Consider the following 22,992-nt stretch of genomic DNA (forward strand, 5'->3'; position numbering starts at 1 on the left):
AATTGAAAGGTCTTTTGGTTTGCCTGTATATTTACAAATAATGCATGGTGAATTTTCTCGCCAATTGGCTTGTTCCCATGTTACGCTTCCACGTTATGATAATTTCGCATCTCGCCAATTGGCTTGTGCCCATGTTACGGTTCCATGTTATGATAATTTTGTAATTTACTCGTCCATCTTATGATAATTTTGTTCTTAAAATTGGAATAGAAAAAGAACCACGTCGAATTTTCGAAAAATCGCTTGGAGGTGTACACCTCCATGCTACAAACTAATTCTGTGCCAAATTTGATGAAAATCGGCGGAATGGTCTAGGCGCTATGAGCGCGTCATAGAGATCCTGACAGACAGACAGAGATCTGGACAGAGAGACTTTCAGCTTTATTATCAGTAAAGATTACTGCAATTTTGATGTAGGTAGATTTATACAATCAATATACAGACCTGCCAACCTCTCCACATTTTGCGGCAACTTTCTGCTTTTAAATCCTATCGTTTGCTCTTCCACATGCATGGTGAATTCTCCCCCCCCCTTCTCCCCCTTTCATTAATTTGGACAACCTGTATCTCCTACTAGTCCGAATTAATGAGGTTTTATTGTATGTTAAAAATTTAAAAGGTGCAAGTATTAATAAAACTGTTTAAATGGAGCCTTTTTTTAAGCACTTTTATTATACTTGGCCTGATTGTCACAGAGAAATCTGAGGCCTGGTTTTGCTAAAATCTCTGACACTTAGAGTCTTCGGGATTTCACTAAATGATTTACTTAATTTTAAGGTACAACTTAGCACTGAAAAATTAAAATTCTGAAATAAAATAATTATTTCAGTTAGGATGCAAAACAGCAAATTTCGTGTAAAATTTACCTATTAAATGTTTAAATATAAAACCCATTGTTACAAATTTTGTTGCCTTGCAACCGTAATGTTAAAAGCAATCATAAAGAAAATTTTAAATCAAAGCTTCTCTGAAGCAAGCATGAAATTAGCAAGCATAACTTCTAAAGAGGAATAAGGATTAAATTTTAATGCCAAGTGCTTAAAGTTTTAGATATGTATATAGGTTTTTTCCCTTTCAGTACCGAGGATTTATATGAAAAAATAAGGTGAAGTTTCGTAAGGGTAAAATTATTCTATTTCTGAAATACATTTACACTAAAAAGAAGAAATTAACAGATTTTTTTTAAAATACCAAGCACTTTTCATAATGCACTCAAAAGGACAAAATAACTTTTCAGGGTCAGGAAGGACAATTTAAGAATTCCTGTAGTTTTCGAAAATTCCAAGAAAATGACACCACAAGTGAAGAAAAGTGCAGCACAAGTCATTTCAAACCAAACTTTCCCAATAAGAAAAATATGCATGTTTCAACACTCAAAGTTAGGATTGAAAGGTAGATAATAATAATAAATTCTCTACATAACTTGAGCCGCACTTTTCTTCGTTTCTGGTGTCATTTTCTTGGAATTTTCAAAAACTACGGGAATTGTTGAATTGTCCTTTCTGATCCAGAAAAGTCATTTTGTCCTTTTGAGTGCATTATGAAAAGTACTTGGTATTTTTAAAAAGAATCTGTTATCATGTGCATGTGTGTGGCAGGGAGAGTAGTAACTTTTTTTTTGCTGTTTTTATCAATTTGATAATAAAGTTTTATTTCATCATAAAAACTTTTTCATAATATTTTGGCTTTTCGCTGCTCATTCAGAAACGGACAAAGAGGGCACATTCAAAGGGAATCTGTGGCATCTAAGGAATGTGAGCTGCCCAGTCCTTGGTTCATATATTTTCACGCTTTGAAATCTGATGCTCGTAGGATGATAATGACTCCTGCTGTTTCATCTGTGCCTGGGATATGCCTGGCTCTCTTTGCGGGCAAAGAGTTAATACAGGTAAGAGATGCTGTATTATTTTTTCTTAATCTTAAAAGATTAGTTTAATCCAATTATATTACATAAAACTTTTTATGCTATGATTCTGAACAGCTGAAAAAGCAAAAGTTTTTTTTGAATTGTGTAAATCCAGATTACAGTAGGCTCTCGTTTTATGCGGGTTTATTTTACTCGTTTTTGATAATACCGGGTTTAAGATTTGACACCTTTATTTATTTTATTTTACGTGGATGCACCAATGAAAATGATAATCAAATTTTCCCCTCTTTCAAGATCCAAACTCTCAAAGATTGCAGATGACACATAATAGATTGCATTTTGGCGTGCCAATAATGGAGCTTGGGCCACTGGAGACATTTTATGCGATGGGTTCCAGAGCTCTTTCCAGAAGTGAAGTTATTAAACTCACACAGTTCAGAACTCACTGGCAGAAGAGCTTTTGGGAGTGACAAAAGAGGACAAAAAACCAATGAGGATACTGACTTCGGTGACGCACAACCAAAAACGTTCCCATTGAAAATTTTGAGCCATTCCCTTGACAATAGAAATGATCTTTCTGATTTGTTAGTGAAGAAAGATTCAATCATGGAAAGAAGATTCTATCATGGAAATGATAATGGATGGGTAAATGTTCTGCAAAGAACTATAGAGAAAAAAATTTTACTGCTAAAAGGCTATCATAGCCAGCTCGTTTCCATGAATACTGAATTAATTTATGTTTTCTTTATGCATGTTGTGCATGGACATCGTTATAAGTACACATTAAACTTTTTATAGAATTGATCATCACCAGAATGAAGTTTTTTTTTTATCTACGGAACCTGTAACCGATATTTTAACACTAATATTGAGTCTTAATTTACGCGGTTTTGCAGGGCATATTTTAATGGGGGTTTTTTTTTGGACAATTGCAGACACAGTCAAATAAAATCGGCCCCACAGTCAGATAAAATTGCCCACCTACATTTTCCTAAATTTTTCCATCGGTTATGTGTTTCTATATATTTTTTATTTTTCTGTAAAAAAATGGAAGCGTTACCCCTAACTGTTCCCACAAGCAAAAGTTTTTTATATAAATAAAACTATTAAACAACGATGTCTTGCACTCCAAAACTCATAGATGGCAGCACGTAACACGTAAACCAAGTTTTGTGGATTGACCTCATGTAATCTTCCATAGCCATTTTTTTAGGTGAAATCGGCCCCATGTGTCCTGTACAAAGCTTGTAGTGTGTGGTCATTTGAGGCATTGGTTTTTGCGCTCTCTATTACATTCTGTGTTGCAGTTGCATTCGATCGAGTATGCAAGTATGAGTGCTAAAAGAAAATCACAGCAGCAAATTTCTATTAAAGATGCATTTTTTGGTGAACCTAAGAAAAAGAAACTAGATTCAAATGGTTAATTCAACTAACGATTATTCAACTAACATAAACTGTGCATTTACAATCCCCCCCATTGTGCATTTACAAATTTCTATTAAAGATGCATTTTTTGGTGAACCTAAGAAAAAGAAACTAGATTCAAATGGTTAATTCAACTAACGATTATTCAACTAACATAAACTGTGCATTTACAATCCCCCCCATTGTGCATTTACAAATTTATATTAAAGATGCATTTTTTGGTGAACCTAAGAAAAAGAAACTAGATTCAAATGGTTAATTCAACTAACGATTATTCAACTAACATAAACTGTGCATTTACAATCCCCCCCCCCCCCCCGCCAATCCAAGGAAGTTGGAAATTGCCCACACAGTCAAATTTCCTTAAAATATGCCCTGCGGTTTTGATTTAGCACCATTTCCGAGGAACGTAACCCCTGCGTAAAACGAGGGTCTGCTGTATAAAAACTGAGCCATAAGCAAGGGTTAATCTTAACATATTTACTAGATGATTAAACATGATGCATTGACTGTAAATAATAAATAAGCTACCAATTAACCAATATTTGTAAAACATCACTGCCTTATAGAATAAAATACAGTGGTGGGCCCTTATATGAATTGCATTTGTTCTAAACAGTTTTGATCCACTCAGAAGACTCAAATGAGCTGCACTGAACAAGGGTTGAATGGGTGTAAAGGAGAAAAGTACAAATAAAGTGGTGGGGGTTTATCTATCCCCAACCATTTGTGTATTCTTTAATTCCACTTTTTAATGCATATTAATTTTTAAAACATTTCATTTCTTACAATTTTGAATCAACTGAACTATTATTATTCAAATTTAAATTTTTCTACATTTAATCTTTTTTTTTATTTCAGCCATCGAACACTGATGATACATCAGACGATTTAGTCACTTTTTCTATAGACCATTTCAAGAAATTGACTTTTTCATGTTCAAAACGAGAAGCCAACATTTTAATAAACTTTCAGAAACAACTTCATGAAATATTCGAGATATATTTACAGAGTCTGAAAAATAATAACGTTGCTGAATATGAGCAAATGTTATCCAGTTTTAGAACAACATTTCATCCAGTGTTAAAAGAGATTTTAGAAACGCCTCAAGTTCCTTTCACCAAGGGTGAAAGCTACAAATTCATAAACAACACTCTAGTATCAGAGAAAAGGTGAGAATGAACGTTTTGTGTAATATTGTAAATAAAATAATTTATTTCAATTCATCTGTGTTAAAACACTTTTGTTCAAACTGAACCGGAATTCCATTTGTAGAAAACTATCAGATTGTCACCTGTGTAACTGTGAGCAAAGGTCAGCTAAAATATTTAAATAAAAATTTTTAGTTAAAGTAACTCAAAAACTAATAAATATGCCAACAAGAGATCCTCAGTGGTGTCTAGAAAGATAAGAAAAACAATGGTTTAAGCCAGGTGTCTCCAACCTTTTCAATTCAAAGACCACATTGCAAACTTTTGGAGACAAGGTGGGCCAACAATATTTCAGTTCAAATGGTTTAGTTACCCCGCCCCTGTTTACCCACGATTTTTACTTCCTTTTACAAAAAAGGAAGTATCGTATTCGCGAAAAAAATTTCACTCAAAAATCGACCTTAATTTCCGTTTTGCACATCCCCAAATGAATGTTGAATTCTTTTTTCAACTCGACAACACGTGGATAAGTGCCTTACCGTATAGACACGCGAAATATCCATTTTGAGGATTCTAGAGTTAATTACAACAAGTTTTCTCGTGATGTCTGTATGTACGCATGTATGTATCTGTGTATGTGCGTATGTATCTCGGATAACTCAAGAACGGTATGTCCTCGGATATTGAAATTAGTTACATAGACTCCTAGTGGGGTCTAGTTGTGCACCTCCCCTTTTGGTTGCATTCGGGTGTTTCTAAAGGGGTCTTTTAGCCCTTTTTGGGGGAAATCATTTTTAATTTCGATGTAAACTCAAGTGGTGTTATAATTTGTCGGACACTTGCTGATTTGTCGCCAACTTGGGGACAAATTTGGCGATTTTTTTTTTGTTTTTTTAAATCTGGTTTCAATTTGGCCACTGTTGGTGATATTTAGAGAGTAAATTATTGAATCACATTAAAATTGGGAAATGACATTAAATTGGAGTAAAAGGAAGTCATGTGATACACACATCAGAGCGTTTTTGAATGAACTCTCGGTATTATGGGTGTAGCCAAGATTTACGGAAGGAAAGGGCAAGCCAAGGCACAACAAGATGCGGTCTTTAGCTGCCACCAATAGCGTAACTAGGGGTTGGCTCTCGCCAGGGGGGCAGCAGCCGGGGGGGGGCAGAATTTCCACTTGTTTTTTCCCAGTTATAGTGACGTATTGGCGCCAAATGTTTGTTTCGTTTGACTGCTAAAGTGATGTTGTTCTTGCTTGGCATTTTATTAGTTGTGTTCGCCATGTGTTGATGCACAAATTTTTGCAGAAGTTTGAAACAATATCAAAATGCCCTGGAAAAGAATTTCTCGCGAAATGCATGTACAAATAAAGATTCTGAGTAAAAAAAGTTATAGTACTCGTGAAATTGTGGCCAGATTACAATTGGCACAAAAGACAGTTTCCAGGTCTATAAGTAATTTCAAAACAACCGCATATTATGGATATTCAAAGCCAAATGGTCGTCAAAAGCATAAGCAAGCTCATGGATGATTCTACAATTTTGGCCGCCCAGAAAATCAGCGAAAGCAATCCAAGCTGATTAACCAAAAGACGATAATGTCCCTAGCCAAAGAACAATCTGCAGGAGGCTATTCAATGCCAATTTAAAGTCCTGCAAGCCTGCTAAGAAACCTAAATTGTCTCCCAAAAACATTGCTGACCGACTGACATTTTGTAAAATGTTTCACGGATGGACTGTGGAGCAATGGAAACGTGTGATGTTTTCAGACGAGACTCGAGTATCGCAGTTTTATGCATTTTGTAGAAACATACGACGACCTCCCAATAAAAGAGACTGTCAACGCTGCATTATTCCCACCGTAAAGAATGCTGCAAAACTCATGATCTGGGGAGCCATTTGTGCCAAGGGAAGATGGAAGATGTGGATTGTGGTTCATGCCTGAAGGCATATCAATTAATTAATGTGAACTGTTTATCTCAATGTGCTAAACAATAAGTTACCGACATTTATGAGCATCAACCAGTGCACAAATTTCCAACATGATGGAGCACTGTGTCTGATTCCACTATGTGTGAATGCAAAGAAGGGGTTTCAGATCCTTGGGCCTTGTGGCCAGGAAATTCCCCGGATCTAAACCCAATCGATAACTGTTTAATAATTTGAAAGCGCAACATTGCTGAGCGTAACCCCACTTCCTGGACTTTAGAGTAATTATAAAACAAGTGTGGATCACAGAAATTACCCCAGACTACTGCGAAAATTATGTATTTCCATGCTTCATCGGATCCAAGCTGTGTTGGAAAAAAAGGTATCCACACCAAATACTGAATCCTTTCTCAATTATTTATGTATACTGTGCTTATATAACTAAAATTAATATAATTCCCATAAAATAAATACTTAGTTAAATGCCATTATTCTTGTGCATTCATAAATATCACACTTTTTAACCGACTTCAAAAAGGAGGCGGTTATCAGTTCATACCGTATGTATGTTTTTTTTTTTGTTTGTCCACTCATAGCGTCTCACCTAGTGAACCGATTTTGATGATTCGTTTTTTAATGGATAGAGGATGGCTCCACTTAGGTCCCATTACTTTGTTTGACCATATTTGTTCTTTAGATAAAAAGTTATGGGCAAAAAACAGTAAATTTCCCTATTAAATGATCAAAATCATATTGTAGCGAAGTTCGCTCTTTTCATCCGTGGATAACGGTGGCTCAGTGGTAGTAGAATTCTCGCCTCCCACACGAGCAACCCGGGTTCAAATCCCGACTAGGACAAAGTGAATTTTACTAAAATTTCGTTTCTACTGTTTCCCGTATTTTCTCGAATGTTCTATTAATTTCTGTATCTTTCCAAGTCTGGAAAGTTCCAGCACTTTTTCAAGTTGTATATAAGGAGATGTAACGTTCATTCGTGGTTTTGAATAAAGATCTCGAGTTGAGACTAACGAGTATTCGCTTCATTTGGCTTTCACATTTGTCTTCGCTATCTTCATCTACGCGACAATATGAAACTCATTGTTATAAAAGTTTGGTGCCATATAACAGTAACATTAATAGTAATTGTAATGATAATTTTGAATAAAGGCTTTTCTAAAGCAATACAGTGATATAGAGCCGCACTTCTTACTAGGTAACTTCTTACTTTTACTAAAATATCTACATTTACCCTAAAAAGAATGAAATAAAAAAATTTTGAAAAAAAAAAATAGAACCGACTTCAAAATTGCTCTAAAAAGTGAAAAATAATTTTATTCTTTAAACACCATCGATAATACTTTTAAATATAATTTTTGAAGTTGGCGCAAAAACAAAAAGTAAAATCCATTGTAACCATGCTTCGTTCATATTTTTATCAAAAAATCATCCAAACTTAGGAACGAAACATTTATATCGTTACTCAAATATGCTTGCTGTCATCAATGCGTAATGCATTTGGTAGTGAAGAAACTGGACCTGGTTAAATTTATACTTGTAGTTGAGTTATGGCTGTGAATGATTTTATCGATCGTTTTTGCGCCAACTTCAAAAATTATGTTTAAAAGTATTATCGATGGTGTTTAAAGAATAAAAATATTTTTCACTTTTTAGAGCAATTTTGAAGTCGGTTCTATTTTTTTTTTTTTTTTTTCAAAATTTTTTTTGGTGGTGAGTCATCCATTCTGGCCAGTACTGTATATACACATACATAAATAACATCTACTGAGAAGGAACATTGGCATCATTGAAAACAATTCTAAAAAAGAAAACAAGAAAAAAAAATACAATGCTGCCTCCTGTTTGTCGAATCAATTAATCAAAATGTTCCAAAAAAAAAGATTTTTTTTTTGGTGGTCACAATGACCTTCGGTGACTTCTTATGCGGGAGACCCTGGGGGGTTGGGAGCGCAATTTCTTTAATTCGCCAGGGGCGCTAGACCCCATAGTTACTCTACTGACTCTGCCACCTCCCCCATTGCCATATATCTTTGTTTTTAGCAGGCAATGCAAAATCTTGACACTGCCCCTCTTGCTTCAGTTTCCTATATTAACATTTAATTTTTTTTTAATTGAGTGAATTTATAAAATTTTTGGTGTGTTTAACTACATGAGAAATTCTTTATGTGCAATTTATTGGTTTGAAGAAAAGATAGATACCAAAAGTTACATGTCCCTTGAAAGCTTTAGGTTCTTTTTGAATCAGAAGAGCAATGGATGCAGGTTAATCAAGTGATATCCCACCGAATATTCCAAATCGAAGTCATAAAAATGCACTTTTAGTCAATCTTTGGTGGTGTTAGAGATGGTCAAGGGGGGGAAGGGAGGGATTTCAGAGCACACTTCCGAAGAGATTTTCAAAATTCATACTAAAATTCATTTTTTAGTAATGTTAGTAAAATTAAGAGGAAGAAGGGTTGAATTATCCCCCTCTTTTTTTTTTTTTTTTTTTTTTCAAAAACTGTAGTCAATTTAAGGTTATCTTTGGTGAGGTCAAAGTCTTTTTCCTTACAAATTACAGTTTTAAAAATGCCATTTTAGATAATCTTTGATCGCTTGTGATGTTAAAGAAATCAGAACGATTCAGAATGGTCTCTTTGAAAACTTTTTGGAATGAAGTCCTAAAAACACATTTCGAGATATCTTTGTTGATGTCAAAAGAATGGTCTCAAAATTGAGGAGCTGTTCTAGAAATTTTTTAATATTGAAGCTTCAACAGTGCAATTTTAAGCAATATAGGTTGATACCTTTGAGAAAAGATGGTGGCTCTCTTCAGAAGTCGTTAGAAATTAAAATCCCCAAAGCACCATTTTAAGCTATTTTTTGCCAAATGAGGGGAAAAGGACAGGTAAACGGTCTCCTCCAGAAATTTTTGGAAATTGAAACCCTGAAAATGCCATTTAAACGATTTTTGGTGTCTTTAGAAATGAAAGTGAAGTTCGGAGACTCTCCTCTACAGAGGTTCAGTTGCCAGGAGCTCTCTCTACATCCATGCTCAGAAATGATTTTTGAAATTTTCCGGGCTTAGTTTTCTTAACCACTTAAAATAATATTTTTTATCAAATAAAAAACTTTTTATGATCACATTTGTAATCTTCCCATGGACCGGGATAAATCTGCTCGCGGGCTGGATATGGCCTGCGTTCCGTAAATTTAAGCAATTAAAAAACATTTAAAAAATTATTAAATTCAAACAATAACAAATAGAATTAGCAGGGGGAGATGGACCGGTGGGCTGCCTCAATTGGGCCACATTGAATTTTACAATTCAGTAATAGTATTAAATAATCTATGATGTTCTTTTATTTATTTCTTTCTTGATTATTTAATTATCTATGGTACTTTCATAATAATCCGGTAAATTTCTCAACGACTTAAGAAAATCGCTGCAAAGTTATGGTGACAGAATTGGAAAAAAAAATATTAAACTCATGCTGTGAGTAATTAGGTACTTTTCTGTGTGTTAGTAAATACATTGGCCCATTGGAAAACTGTGTTGCGTTGCTGCCTCTAGTTCATAGGGGACAATAGTTATGGCAAAGAATGGCCCTTGCCAAGGGAGAGGGGATATGCACCCCCTCCCCCCAGTTTCTTATGGCGGAGGCAGCCAAGTTCAATTTGGTGTTGGGAAAAAAAGAAAGTAACCGTTCTCAGCATCAAATAGTTTAAAGAGTAATAATAAAGTAACGAATGGAATTCAAGTAAGCAAAAGTACTTTTTCTGCAAATTTTTTAAAGAAAATTCAATCTTTGAAAAAGTTCAGGAACATCCACAGTTCTTTATGATAATTAACCAAACTGAAGACCTCCAAAAAAAAAAGTATTCAGTGCATAGTGCAAATTCATTCAAGCTTCGGTTTAGTAAAAATATCAATAGGTAAATAAACATGGTAGCTTCGTATGGGTCGCTTACATACTTGTATTCATTGGGTTTTTTTTTTTTTTTTAATATTAACATAAAAATTACAGCTAAAGTGGAGAAAATTCATGGGTCGCGGAAGCATGCTCTAAGTAGAAAAAATAAATAAAACTGCAGTTAACGAGATTTAAAATATTATAACCAACAATCACACCAGTAGTTCTAAAGTGTTTGAATGTGAAAAACGAAAGTAAACCAAAACTTATCAAAAGATTCTGCTGGCTTGATATTTAAAATAAAATGAATTGGGGGGGGGGGGATTTTTGGTCACGGTGTCCCTGAAAAGGGCCACAACAGTCCAAAATGTTAAATGATTTTTTTGAATGAATACCAAAAACTTTAAATTCATGCAGATATAATTATCAGGCTGGAAATTGAAAATGTCTGTATAGAAAAATTAAGAAATTAAAGATGAACTACAATTTGTATTTAGAACTTCAATTTTGAAAAGCTACCAGGAGAGTGCCCCCACCCAAATCTTGGAGAAACGTTTCCACCCCTTCATTAAAGATTATCTAAAATTTGGTTTTTTGGACTTCCCATAGGGAAAATTCCAGAAGTTTCCAAGCTTCTCACCTCCCTAATAACACTAAAGATCTTTTATATATATATATATATATATATATATATATATATATATATATATATATATATATATATATATATATATATATATATATATATATATATTGATTCAATTCAAAAAAGATTCTTGGGAAGAGCCCTTGAACCCTTTGATAAGATCAGCAAATCTATTTGGTTTTTCCTATTTTTTAGATTCATTTCCGAAAGGATTCCAAGGAAGAGCCCCAAACCCATCGATAACATCAGTTAAGATCATCTACAACTGTGTTTCTGGAATTTCCGCGTCATAAAATTGCCGAAGAAGGGTCCTTGAACCTTTTCTCTCACTGACATAACAAAAATCGTCTAAGAAACTGCATTCTAAAAGCTAACTTCAAAATTTTTCTGTTGGAGTGCCTCCTCCCCGTTCACCAACATCATAACAGATCGTTTTATATTTCGTTTTATGGACTTCACTTCCAAACAGTTTCCGAAAAAGAGCTACCGAAAACTCCTCCCCCTCATGCCATTGAAATTCAACTGGAATAACTTTTTTTGAGCTCCAATTTAGAAAAATTGCCGGTCCCCTTTACAAAACCAATGATTGTCTACAATCCTGTTTTTAAAATTTCAATTTCGAAATATTTCCGGGGGCGCTTCCAAACCTCTTTCCTCTTAATATTGCCAAAGATTGTCTGGAATGCATTTTTATTCGACTACAAATTTGAAAATTCCGGAGATGAGCCAACGAATCTTTGCTCCCTTATTATCACTAAAGATATTCTAAAACTGCTGTTTTATAGCTACAATTTTGAAACGTTTGCCTGGAGAACCCCAGAATCCCCCCCCCCCTCCCACTCCTTAGCGTAATTAGAAAAACTTAACAATAGCATGTTTAAAGTTCGTGGAGCACTCCCACGTACATATGCAATCTCCTTACCACATGCAAAGACAGCCCTGAAGGCATCTTTAAGACTAGACAAATGGAAAATGTTCCATATATCGGCCTCAACAGCAACAAAGAATCAAAGATCGCATAAAACTACGTCTTTAGAGCTCCAATTTCTTCTCAAAACTTCCGCGGGAGAATTCCCGAACCTCTTCTCTTCCTTTAACATTACTGAAGATCGTCTCAAGTGCAATTTTAGGACTACGCCCCCCCCCCCCCATTCTGAATAAATTACTGTTAGGTTCAGATTGTCCACACTTTGATCTTCTAGTTACTCACTCTGAAACGAGAAGGTGAACCCATTCTCTATCCCTGTATTTTAGATACATTTGAAATATGAGGAGGAAAATATTACTTTATTTTATTTATCAACATTTCAATAACAGCAATGGTACTTCACACGTCTTTACAATATAATTATCATATTCCATATATCTCACTTCACTTCAATTCGCTCGGCCGCAGGGCTGACGCTAAGGGGGGCTGCACCCCTCCCCCTTCCCAGTTTTTCATAAGTGGGGCCGCCCTTTTCCTTTTACCGATGCAACGAACGAAGAAAATGGAAACTCATCGTTGGTTTAAAAAATTAAAATCTTAATATATAAAAATCAATGTCCTGAGATAACATATATATATATATATATATCAACGCACAGCCGAAACCACTGAAGCTTCAGACTTGAAATTTGGCAGGCATGTCCGCATGATTACGAAAGTAACCACTAAGAAAGGATTTTTCGAAATCTCAATTAGTTCAGGAGAAATTAATTAAAATCTCTTAATTTCTGCGAAATTAAAACCTGTCATTGAATTCAAATCCCTTATTCTCGAAGGCTTTCCTCCATTCAAATCATTATTCAGTACTTCATCTCAACTTTTGGTCGATAGCAAACTATAAATTTGATATTGTTTTTGTTTCTCACGTGGATCTTCGAGGCTTTTCTCAAGTCAAATCATAATGTTTCTGTCTTTTGCTTTCATTTTTTCAAAACTAGAAACGAAGTTTTTAAGAACATCATCACAGGCGGACTATCCTTTTGAATTTAAAAGAGTGCAGTTTTCTGTTAAAGTTTGCTTTGCAATAACCATTAATAAGTCACAAGGACAGACATTAAAAGTAGCAGGGACCGATTTAAGAGAAGACTCTTTTTCACACGGCCAATGTTACGTAGCTTGCTCCAAAGTCCATCAAGCAGCTTAATAATTTTAGCACCAGAAAAAAAAAAACTAAAAATGCTGTATGCAAAGAAGTTCTTGCTTAAACATAGGTTGTATCAATAAAATGTGGATGGCCTGTGTTTGCAAAGATAATCAATACTTTAAAAGGATCGTTAATAACAGTCAAAGATCGGTTAAGGACAAAGGCATATATGTAAGGAGTCCAGGGGCCCCGGGATCCTCCCCAAATTAGAAAAAGTTATAGGTAATACGTAATTATTATAGGGGATTTTCGAAACCAGGTGCACCAAGCACTGTTAACCCCTGCTAATTCCATTACCCGAGCAATGCCGGGTACGGGAATGCTAGTAGTAAATATAAATGAACAATGGAAATAATAGTGACAAAAAGTATTTTTTCTGTAAAATTTGAATGAAAAATGTGATCTTAAAATACAATTTAGGAACATCCATGATTCTCTTTTGTTAAGATTATCAAAGGGCCGCTGAAATATGCGCTTCAAACATTTTTTACGCAAAAAAAAAAAGCATATAGTGCACTATTTATTAAGCCGCAAAGCGGGTATGTCTGTTTAATCGGAAACTATGGGCCCGGCTCAAATTAAAGTATTGTGCACATTGTGTAAAATTAGCATAATGGGAGGGAGGACATGCAACAAAACGTGTACGCCTTGTCACTCGGCGGCCATACAAAATCATGTTTCATGGTTCTTCAGTTTAAAAAAGAAAAATAGATAGGATGCTTCATAGGGACCGCCGAAACATTACCATACGTAATTTTTTTGATTGACAATATTGTCCTGAACATCTTTGCTAAGTGGGGGAAAATGCATGGGTCGCCAAAATGAATTTGAAACAGAGAGAGGGGGGAAGAACAGTTTAATGCTAAGAGAGATTTAAAGTATTATGATGAATACTCACACCAGAAGTTCTGAATGTTTGAACGTAAAAATCGTAAGTAAATCAAAGCTTGATCAAGAGATACAGGAGGCACGTTTTAAATAAAATGAAGTGGAATAAATGAGACGTAAGGTATCACAGAAAATTACCACATCCGTTAAAAATGTTAAAAGTTCATTTTCTGGGGCCGCAGACGCTTGTATTTCAAGAAAACAAAAATGTTAGGAATGAAATTGAGATTTTTACTATGGGAAGTTCAAGCAAATAATCGCGTTTGGGCAAGAGAAAATGGGAAGGATGTATTACCAAAATATGTTAATCAATAATGAAAATTGAAAATGAAGATAAGGACGTAGTCAAACTGAGGGTAGAGTGGATAACTCCAAATCCTTTTTTTACACCCCCAAAGCTGGCTTGAAAGTGAGTTTTTAAAACTTCGGTTTTGAAAAAAATCTGAGAAAACGTTCTCAAACCCCATCCCCCTTGTCCTAGCCTCCTTAAAGATGCTCCGCACATGAGTATTTAGGGCTGGTCTCCCGAACTTGTCCTCCTCCTAATATTACCGAATATCCTCAAAAATTTCATTGTTAAGACTTCAATTCAGAAAATTTTTCGCGGGAGATCTCCCAAACCGCCTACCCTTCTAACAGTATTGAAAATCGCCTACGATTGCGTTAATTGAATTTCAATTTTGAAAATTTATCAGAGGAGGACTCCAAATCTCTCCACCCATTAACATTACCAAAAATCTCCTAAAACTGCGTTTTTTACAGATCGAAAATTTTCGAGAGATTGCCCCCCCCCCCCCCTCTCTCTCTCTCGCCAACCTCATCGGAAAACGTCTTAAATCTCGCTTTCAGTGCTTCAATTACGAAGCATTTCTGTTCGCGAGCCCCTTCAAAACTCCCCCCCCCCCTCCCCTTCAATTCAAGGTTGGCTTAAATTACGCTTTCGGAGCTTTAATTTCAAGAAACTAGCGTTGCACTCGATTTTAACAAAAAAAAAAGCCTACAACCGCGTTTTTAAGGCTTCAGTTTAAAAAATTTCGGGGGACTGACCCCCGAATCTCTCTTTTCCTTAACATAACCATAGATCGTCTAAAACTGTATTTTTCGAACTATAAGTTTCAAAATATTCCCGCGGAAAAGCCCCCGAATCCCCCTTAATCTCTCATACTCAGGAATAATTCACAATTACGTGCTTGAAGTTAGAAAATTTATCGGGGGATGACCCCGAGTCTTTTCCACCCTTAACATCACCATAGATCATCTAAAACCACGTTTTTCAAATAGCAATTTTGAAAATTTCCCGGGGAGAACCCCCCCCCCCCTCAATACAAAATTAAATGTAACGTACAGTTGTGTTTGGGAACTTTAATTGGGGGGGGGGGGGATTATCGGGAGTGGCTATCTCGGACCTCCTCTCTCCTTCCTTCTCAACTTAAATTTCGTCTAAAACTGCGTTTTTATACCTTCAATTTCGAAAAAATGCCAGGAGGAAGCCCTTCGACATCCTTATTCCTGACTGAATATTATCCTTCGGATTAAATTTATATTGCTAGTACTAAGGTCCAGTAAAATAGGCCTGCTAAACCAGAAGCTAAATATTCTATCTCTATATATTGGAACATGCGTTTGAAATAATTAAGGGGCCGCCAAATGCGTACCCCCCCCCCTAGATTTTTGACCTAGCGACGGCCCTGCTCGACCGCCACAAGTCCTTTTCTCTTCACTTCCGACAACACGTGGATAAGTGCCTAAGAACGTATAGACACGCGAAATATCCGTTTTGACGATTCCCGAGTTACTTACAACGAGTTTTCTCTTGACGTCTGTATGTACGTATGTATGTGTGTATGTGCGTATGTATGTCGCATAACCCAAGAACGGTATGTCCTAGAAAGTTGAAATTTGGTACGTAGACTCCTAGTGGGGTCGAGTTGTGCACCTCCCCTTTTGGTTGCATTCGGGTGTTTCTAAAGGGGTCTTGTGCCCCTTTTTGGGGGGAAATCATTGTTAATTTCGATGTAAACTCAAGTGGTGTTATAACTTGGCGATGTATTGCCAGTCTTTTGGTCGCCAACTTGGCGACAAATTTGGTGATTTTTTTTTTTTTTTTTGGGTTTCAATGTGGCCACTGTTGGTGATATTTAGAGAGTAAACTATTGAATCATGTTAAAATTGCCAATAATGGGGAAATGACATTAAATTGGAGTAAAAGGAAGTCATGTGATGCACACATCAGCTCGTTTTGAATTCACGACGGCCATGCGTCGTAATTCCCCTAATATACGAACCGACGCATCATCTTAAGATCAGCCATTTTTGATCGGATCGCGTGTTTGACTGGTGATCTTTTCTGGCGAGTTATCGCGTTTGGCGATTGTTCACTGTGGGCAATCATTAGCAGTACGTGAATTGCTTATCAAACAAAAAATTATTTTCGACAAATTTGGCGAAACACGAAACTTTGCTGTGGTAACCCCAGCAGCGCAACAATGAAAAACCATATCCAAGCACTGGTTACACACTTTAAATTATACTAGCTGCGTCGCCCGGCTTTGCACGGTCCACCTCGAAAATAAAAGTTATGTCAAGTGACGCGAGTTCAACACTCAGGCTTGAACCAAAAAAAAAAAAAAAGTCAGTGAAATTTTGCGGCAGATTGCGAAACTCCCCCCCCCCCAAAAAAAAAAGTAAACATTTTAAATCCCCTGATTACACGAAAAGCCTCAAAACAAAAACAAGAATTTTACCTGTTCATATTCGAGAAAAAAAAATGGCAACAGATCTTTTATCTTAATGATTTTCTTCACGCTATACATTTTAATAAAAGCGTTGTTGCCGAAAGTTGAGATGAAGCACTGAATAATAATTTGAATGGAGGAAAGCCTTCTAAAAATATGGATTTTATTTTGAAATCTAAGAGTCATAATTAATAATTTTTAATTGATATCTCCGCTAATTATTATCGGAGGATTATGTTAAATAGCCAAACATGAAGACGGGAGGATTACGAATCCATCGATACCTGGTTCGATGGTCAGTTCACTGTCGTTCGAAGAAGAAGCTTGGACATAGATAGATAGATAGATACTCAGATTTTATATGTATAAGATTTTTATTAGCATTAAAGTAGTGCGTATTATGGCGCTGAAACAGATATTAATATTTTCAAATGATTTTTAAATCGCGCAATTTGCTGCTTCTAAAAGTAAATTGAATTTCTAGTTTAATTCCGAACTATGTTTTGCATATTCAAGCACTGGTACACACTCTAAATTATTATTATTATCAATAATATTTTTTTTTAGCATTGAAGTAGTGAATTTTATGGTGCTGAAACAGATATTCATACAATTGAAATATATTCATACTGTTACAAATTCTGTAAATAGTAATTATTTTTGTGATTAATTTGTCGTAATCTAGCTAAATTTGGCGTTTATTAAATTATCTTTTATCTAAAATTATTGTAGTAACGTAACCTGTAAATAGTTTCTTGTAATGGATATACAGCCCCCGTACATTCGGTTGAAGTATACGGTCCCCTCATTTCTGAATGATAAAATTTGTGAATGGAAAGAAATAAGATAACGGTCTACGATTTTCTGGAATCTTTTGGAATATTGTGGAAGGATTTATAAATAGCCTCCGCGGCATAAAAAGTCAGTCTCGACTGAACCGTTGGGTTGAGAGCATTTATTTTGCTCTGTGTATTAGCTCTGTTTATTGCGAGGCATTTCACTGTGTTGTTTTTCGTATTTGGATGTAAATACGTGTGTAGCCGTTGAGTTTACGGTGTTGAGTGATATTTGCTTAATTGCTGATCTGCCGCCCTAGGCGGCCGCCTAGGTCGCCTACTCCAAGAGCCGGATCTGTCCCCTCCTAAAAGTAGAAGCTGGATCCGACCTGCTCGCCAGAGCCTGATTATCGCAGGGCCATGCGGGCACAGGCCCCTCCTCTTAGATTTCAGGTGGCCCAAATTCCCCTTAATTTATTATGCTAATTAAAAATAAATAATGATTTCACACACAATCTAGAGTACAATGATGTCATTGATATTTTTGCAAATGCCAAGACAAGGAAAAAGTCTCTTATTTGTTGATGAAAATTCCCCTTAAAAATTTGATCTCTTTGCAGATCTCAAAACCACTCCAAGTTTAGTCTGTGTTTGCTATTAAAAGTTATGTCATAGATAACTTTGGTATTTACGGTAAACTGGCAGAGTTTAACCACATCCTACATAATTATCGTATACTATATCTCTTCTACTTTTTAAATGTTGTGATATGAGGTACCACCAAATTTAGCATGGGTGTGTCAATAAGTATCGAAATATTTTCTAGCTTCAGAATAAGCGGGAATAGGTGGGGGGGGGGGAGACTCAAAATGAATTTCATGCCCAGGGTCTTCAAAAATCTTGGGGGGGGGGGGGGGAGGGGCTGAAACAGAAATGTGCCCATGTCCAATATCAGAATGATCGGGCTCTGTCCCTCGTTCTCTCTTTTTGAAAAAAAGAGAGCTTTACGGGGGGGGGCGTCGAATTCACTTTCCTCCAGTTCCTTGACCTCTTATTATCATGATATTGTACTAAATTGTTTGTTTTGATTCAAATTTATGTCGCGATAGGTCAGATCTTTCTCGTTTTCCTTTTCGGACTACTATTATAAATGAGATCTTTTCTGGACTCAAGTCATAAGGTAGTAAAATAACTAGACGTTAAATCCCGGTTATCACAAATTTGCCATTTCAACTGCGCTTGCGCGCGGACATAGCTTTTTGGGCTTTGTTTTAAGATTTCGTGTTGCTTGTTTATATTTAGGCTGAGAGAGAGTCCCACCAAATTGATGAATGCGATTATAATATTTTCACAGCGATTTCGTGATATATTATGTGCAACTACGGATATGAATAACTGATAATCTTAAGAGAAAAATGACACTTCAATATTTATTAGTTTGGAAATATTTATTTAACATAAATGTAAAACACGTTGTGTACTTCAAAAATGATTGGAATATTAGTGCAGAAATCCGGCTTTTGCGGATATTTACATTAGGCGTAAACAACTTCGTATTATACAATTTTATTTAGGTTGAGGGTTCGGCTTTGTATTAGAAGTGATGCTGCAATTCTAGTACGCTCTTCTGAGGTTAAAACTTTGGTCCTGAAAAAGGACAGACAAATCAGACACCGAATCCATTAATAATTAAGACGCAAAATTCAATTTTTACCGAGACCTAGAAACTAAATCAGAGAAAACTTCGTGATTTCTAATTTTTATCTGTTGCCGTCTCATATTTATTACCAAATTTAAAATGTTTGTAATTAATTTTAGCAAGATTTTTGAAATCACCTAAGTCCACGCGCAAGCGCAGTTGAAATGGCAAATTTGTGATAACCGGGATTTAACGTCGAGTAGTAAAATAAATCCTCAAAAATCAGCTATATAGGGATGAGGATAAATCTTCGGAATCATCTTTGCATTTACACAGATCGTCTGCACTTCGCGAGTGCGTGCGAGTTCATTGTAGCTTTCTTTTTGAGTGTTTGCCAAAGACTGCGTAGTAAAATTGAATCTTATCGTTCGGAGGAATGAAAGTTCTCGAAATCGCGTTTCTCTCGGCTGTGACGTTGCGTAAAGTGTTTTCGCTTTCAGAAATTCTCGCTCGAAATAGATGTTGCTGTGATGATGCTTTCTTTTCAAACAAGTCGGTCGCTAAGGTGATTGATCGCTGACGAAGCAAGCACACAGTCGCGAGCTTCGATTCAGCCTGAAAAGCGATCGTTTTTATACCTTCCTTTCAACTCACCTTTTACCCTTTTAAAGATTAGAGAACTGAATAAGAAGAAATCATTTGTTTATTTACATTTTGTAATTGTTGAAAAATCATTTCCCATGAGATAAATATGTACCTATATCAGGGGTGCCCACCTCTGGGGGGGGGGGCATGGCACAGACTGCGCTCTTAAAAATTTTAAAGGCAGTTTGTGTGAGTTGGACTGTTTTGAGTTTTTTTTTTTTTTCTTTCTTTCTTTTCTCTTTGGGGGGTCTTTGCAACATTTACGGGGGTGGGAACACCTGTCTATATATATATATATATATATATATTGTAACGGATCCGGTGCGGCTTCCAACTTTCTTGAAAGGACGACACAGTTCTTGATTAAAAAATACAGGAAATTTATTTACACTATGTACAGGAAAGAGCGTCAAAAACTGCTAAATTAATCATCAGCAATTAAACAAGTATCACTCAACACCGTAAACTCAACGTTCACACACGTATTTACTTCCAAATACGAAAACAACACAGCGAAATGCCTCGCAATAAACAGAGCAAATACGCTCTCAGTTCGAAATCTCCATCGAAACTCACTTTTTATCACGCGGGGCGCTTTTATAAACATCGAAAGAAATCTCTCAAATATTCCACAAGATTCCAAACGCTTCTCGAAAATAGTAGACCGTTATCAAATTTTGTCAATGAACAAAAAAGAAATAGGGGGGTCGTATACTTCAGCCGAATGTTTAGGGGCTGTATATTCATTACGGGAAACTATTTACAGGTTACGTTACTACAATAATTACTATTTACAGAATTTGTAACAATATATATATATATATATATATATATATATATATATATATATATATATATATATATATATATATATATATATATATATATATATATATATATATATATATATATATATATATTATAGAAATAATGTATCCAGGGGTGCCCACCTGGGGGGGGGGTCATGGCGAAGGCTAGGCCATTGAAATTTTTTTGGAGGGTTGTTTTGAGGGGTATTTTTCTCATTTGGGGGGGGGGAGCTCCACGGTATTGAAGAGGCACGCCCTTGCCTTAGGGGGCGGTGGGTACCCCAGATGTATCATAGGCGCGAAGGCGCTTCCTCTCCATAGAGTCAGAATGAGACTAGAGCACAGAATAGGGTAGTTTTTCGGCTGTAAGGATGAAAGCGATTTTGACTAATATAAGGCTACTATAACTAGGAGATGACCTGTCAGCCATTTTGATGTCAACGACTACCAGGGCCGTCGCAGACGCAAGACCAAAAAAATGGGAGTGTATATGAAATTGGCGGCTCTTTAATGGGAGTTTAGTCACTGAAATTGATAGAATAAGCAGAAAAAATGACATGGAGCCAGAAAATACTTTTATTTTCCAAACAATTAATTTTTAATAAATTTTTGAGAATGTCAGATTTCTTAAGCAAAATATTTCATCGTATGACTCACAAGTGAAGACAGCCATCTTGAATCGGAGCACGTGGCTGTCTTTTCTGGCGAGATATCACCTTTTGGTGAGTTTTCACTGCGAGCAGTTATTAGCAGAACGAGAATTTAACTATGCTCTTTCAGGAAAAAAAAAAAACATTTTGAAAAATGGGAAACAGCCCAATTTATTTGAAAGGTGTTGTAAGTCTTACAGAAATAGTGAATGTTTTCTGTTTGTGGTTCAGGAGGAAGTCAGTCGGAAAAACTAAATATTGACGATTACAACCTAATCGTAAGAATAATATTTATTCAGAAATGGAGGTGGGGACAGGGGCGGATCCAGACTATGGATTTGGGAGGGAAACTTTTTTAGCAAGTATGTTTATGGGGGGGAAGGGGTACAAAAAATAACCATTGAGTTTTACAACGTATATTTTGCTTCTTATCGGAAAATGTTACGCATTACAAATTCAACAAGTTCAATTCTTTGACAATTTTATTTTAAAAGTTTATTCATTATTATGTTTTTAAGTGCTTAAAGGAAATAATGTTTGCAGCACTCAACCAGAAAAAGTTTAAGAGGGGCACTCTTAAAATTTTCGCCATCTAATAAGGGATCCAAGGGCTCTCCCTCGTAAAAAAAAAAAATTGGACTCCTCCCCGGAATTTTTTTTTTCTTTTTTGAAATTTTAGTCTTAAGAACGCAGTTTTAGACGGTCTCTGGCGATGTTAGGAGAAAGAAAGGTTCGGGATCCGTCTGCGGGGGAAAAAAAACGCGAGTTTTAAAAGCGCGATAATAGACGATATTTTTGACGGTAAGGTAAGAGATGGGACTTTTTTGGGGCTGCTTCCGATCCTTTTTTTTTTTTTGGTAAAATAGATCTAAATCGATAATCCCTCCGCTATTTTTTTCGAAATTGAAGTTCCAAAATCAATGTTATAGACAAACTTTGATGATGTTTCGAGCAGTACGGTTCTGGGGCTTTCCCCCCAAAAAATTTAGAAATTGAAGTCCTAGAAAACGAAAGTTTTTAAGCGATATTCGCTGATGAAGGATTTAAACGCTCTCCCTATTAAATTTTTCAAAATTGTAAATTTTTTAACGTTCACATTTTCTACAGGAGCATTCAGGCCCTTGTCCGGGAATTTTTCGTTAGTGACATCTTAAAAACGTGACTGTAGACCATATTTGGTAACGTCAGGGGTTTGGCAATTTTTCAAAGCAATTCAAAAACAATCTTAAACGATTCCCGATGTTATTAGAATGCGAGGTGTTAGGTTGTTCTCCCCTTTAAATTTTTCGAAATTGAAGTCCTGAAAGCAAGATTTGAGAAGCGCTTTAAAGGTAATGGCGGAGGAAGTGGAATTCCAAAATATAGCACTATAAACACTTTCTTATTTTTAAACTGACTAAAAAAAGGGGACTGGGAAAATCCGCCACGATTAAAAAATTTTATTTCGAGGTTCTTTTCAAAAGAAATTTATATTTTTCGATACATTCTTTTTTTTCCCCTTATTAAAATCCTTTGTTTTCCCAAGGTACGTTCTATTTTTCTCTTTAATTTTAAGAAATGTTCTACTCAGTCTTCTGGGGGATCACCGGCCCTGTCATTCTGTGCCCCTCCCTCCCCCGCCGCTCCATCTCTGGTTGCGCCACTGAATTGCAGAAGCTTTAAATATTATGATCAACCCTACAAAATAAAAAAGACAGTTTAAACAGGTTTGTGTTCCAAGAACTTATTTTGAAAGATTTCTGGAAAACAGATACAAAAAGCAAGTTCAGAAATTTGGGAGACTTGAA

At 35.9% G+C, this 22,992-nt stretch overlaps 1 protein-coding gene across 1 annotated transcript in view; it reads left to right on the forward strand.

Moving 5' to 3' along the window:
- LOC129234247 (ATP-dependent RNA helicase DHX30-like) overlaps window positions 1-22,992 on the forward strand; it is an 89,446-nt gene that overhangs the window by 34,351 nt on the left and 32,103 nt on the right. Inside the window, exons 13-14 of the mRNA XM_054868228.1 lie at window positions 1,705-1,888; window positions 4,154-4,464. Of these exons, the coding sequence (XP_054724203.1) occupies window positions 1,705-1,888; window positions 4,154-4,464 (495 nt within the window). The remainder of the gene's footprint in view (window positions 1-1,704; window positions 1,889-4,153; window positions 4,465-22,992) is intronic.

Source organism: Uloborus diversus, chromosome 1, assembly GCF_026930045.1.
Source record: "Uloborus diversus isolate 005 chromosome 1, Udiv.v.3.1, whole genome shotgun sequence".
Taxonomy (NCBI): Eukaryota; Metazoa; Arthropoda; class Arachnida; order Araneae; family Uloboridae; genus Uloborus; species Uloborus diversus.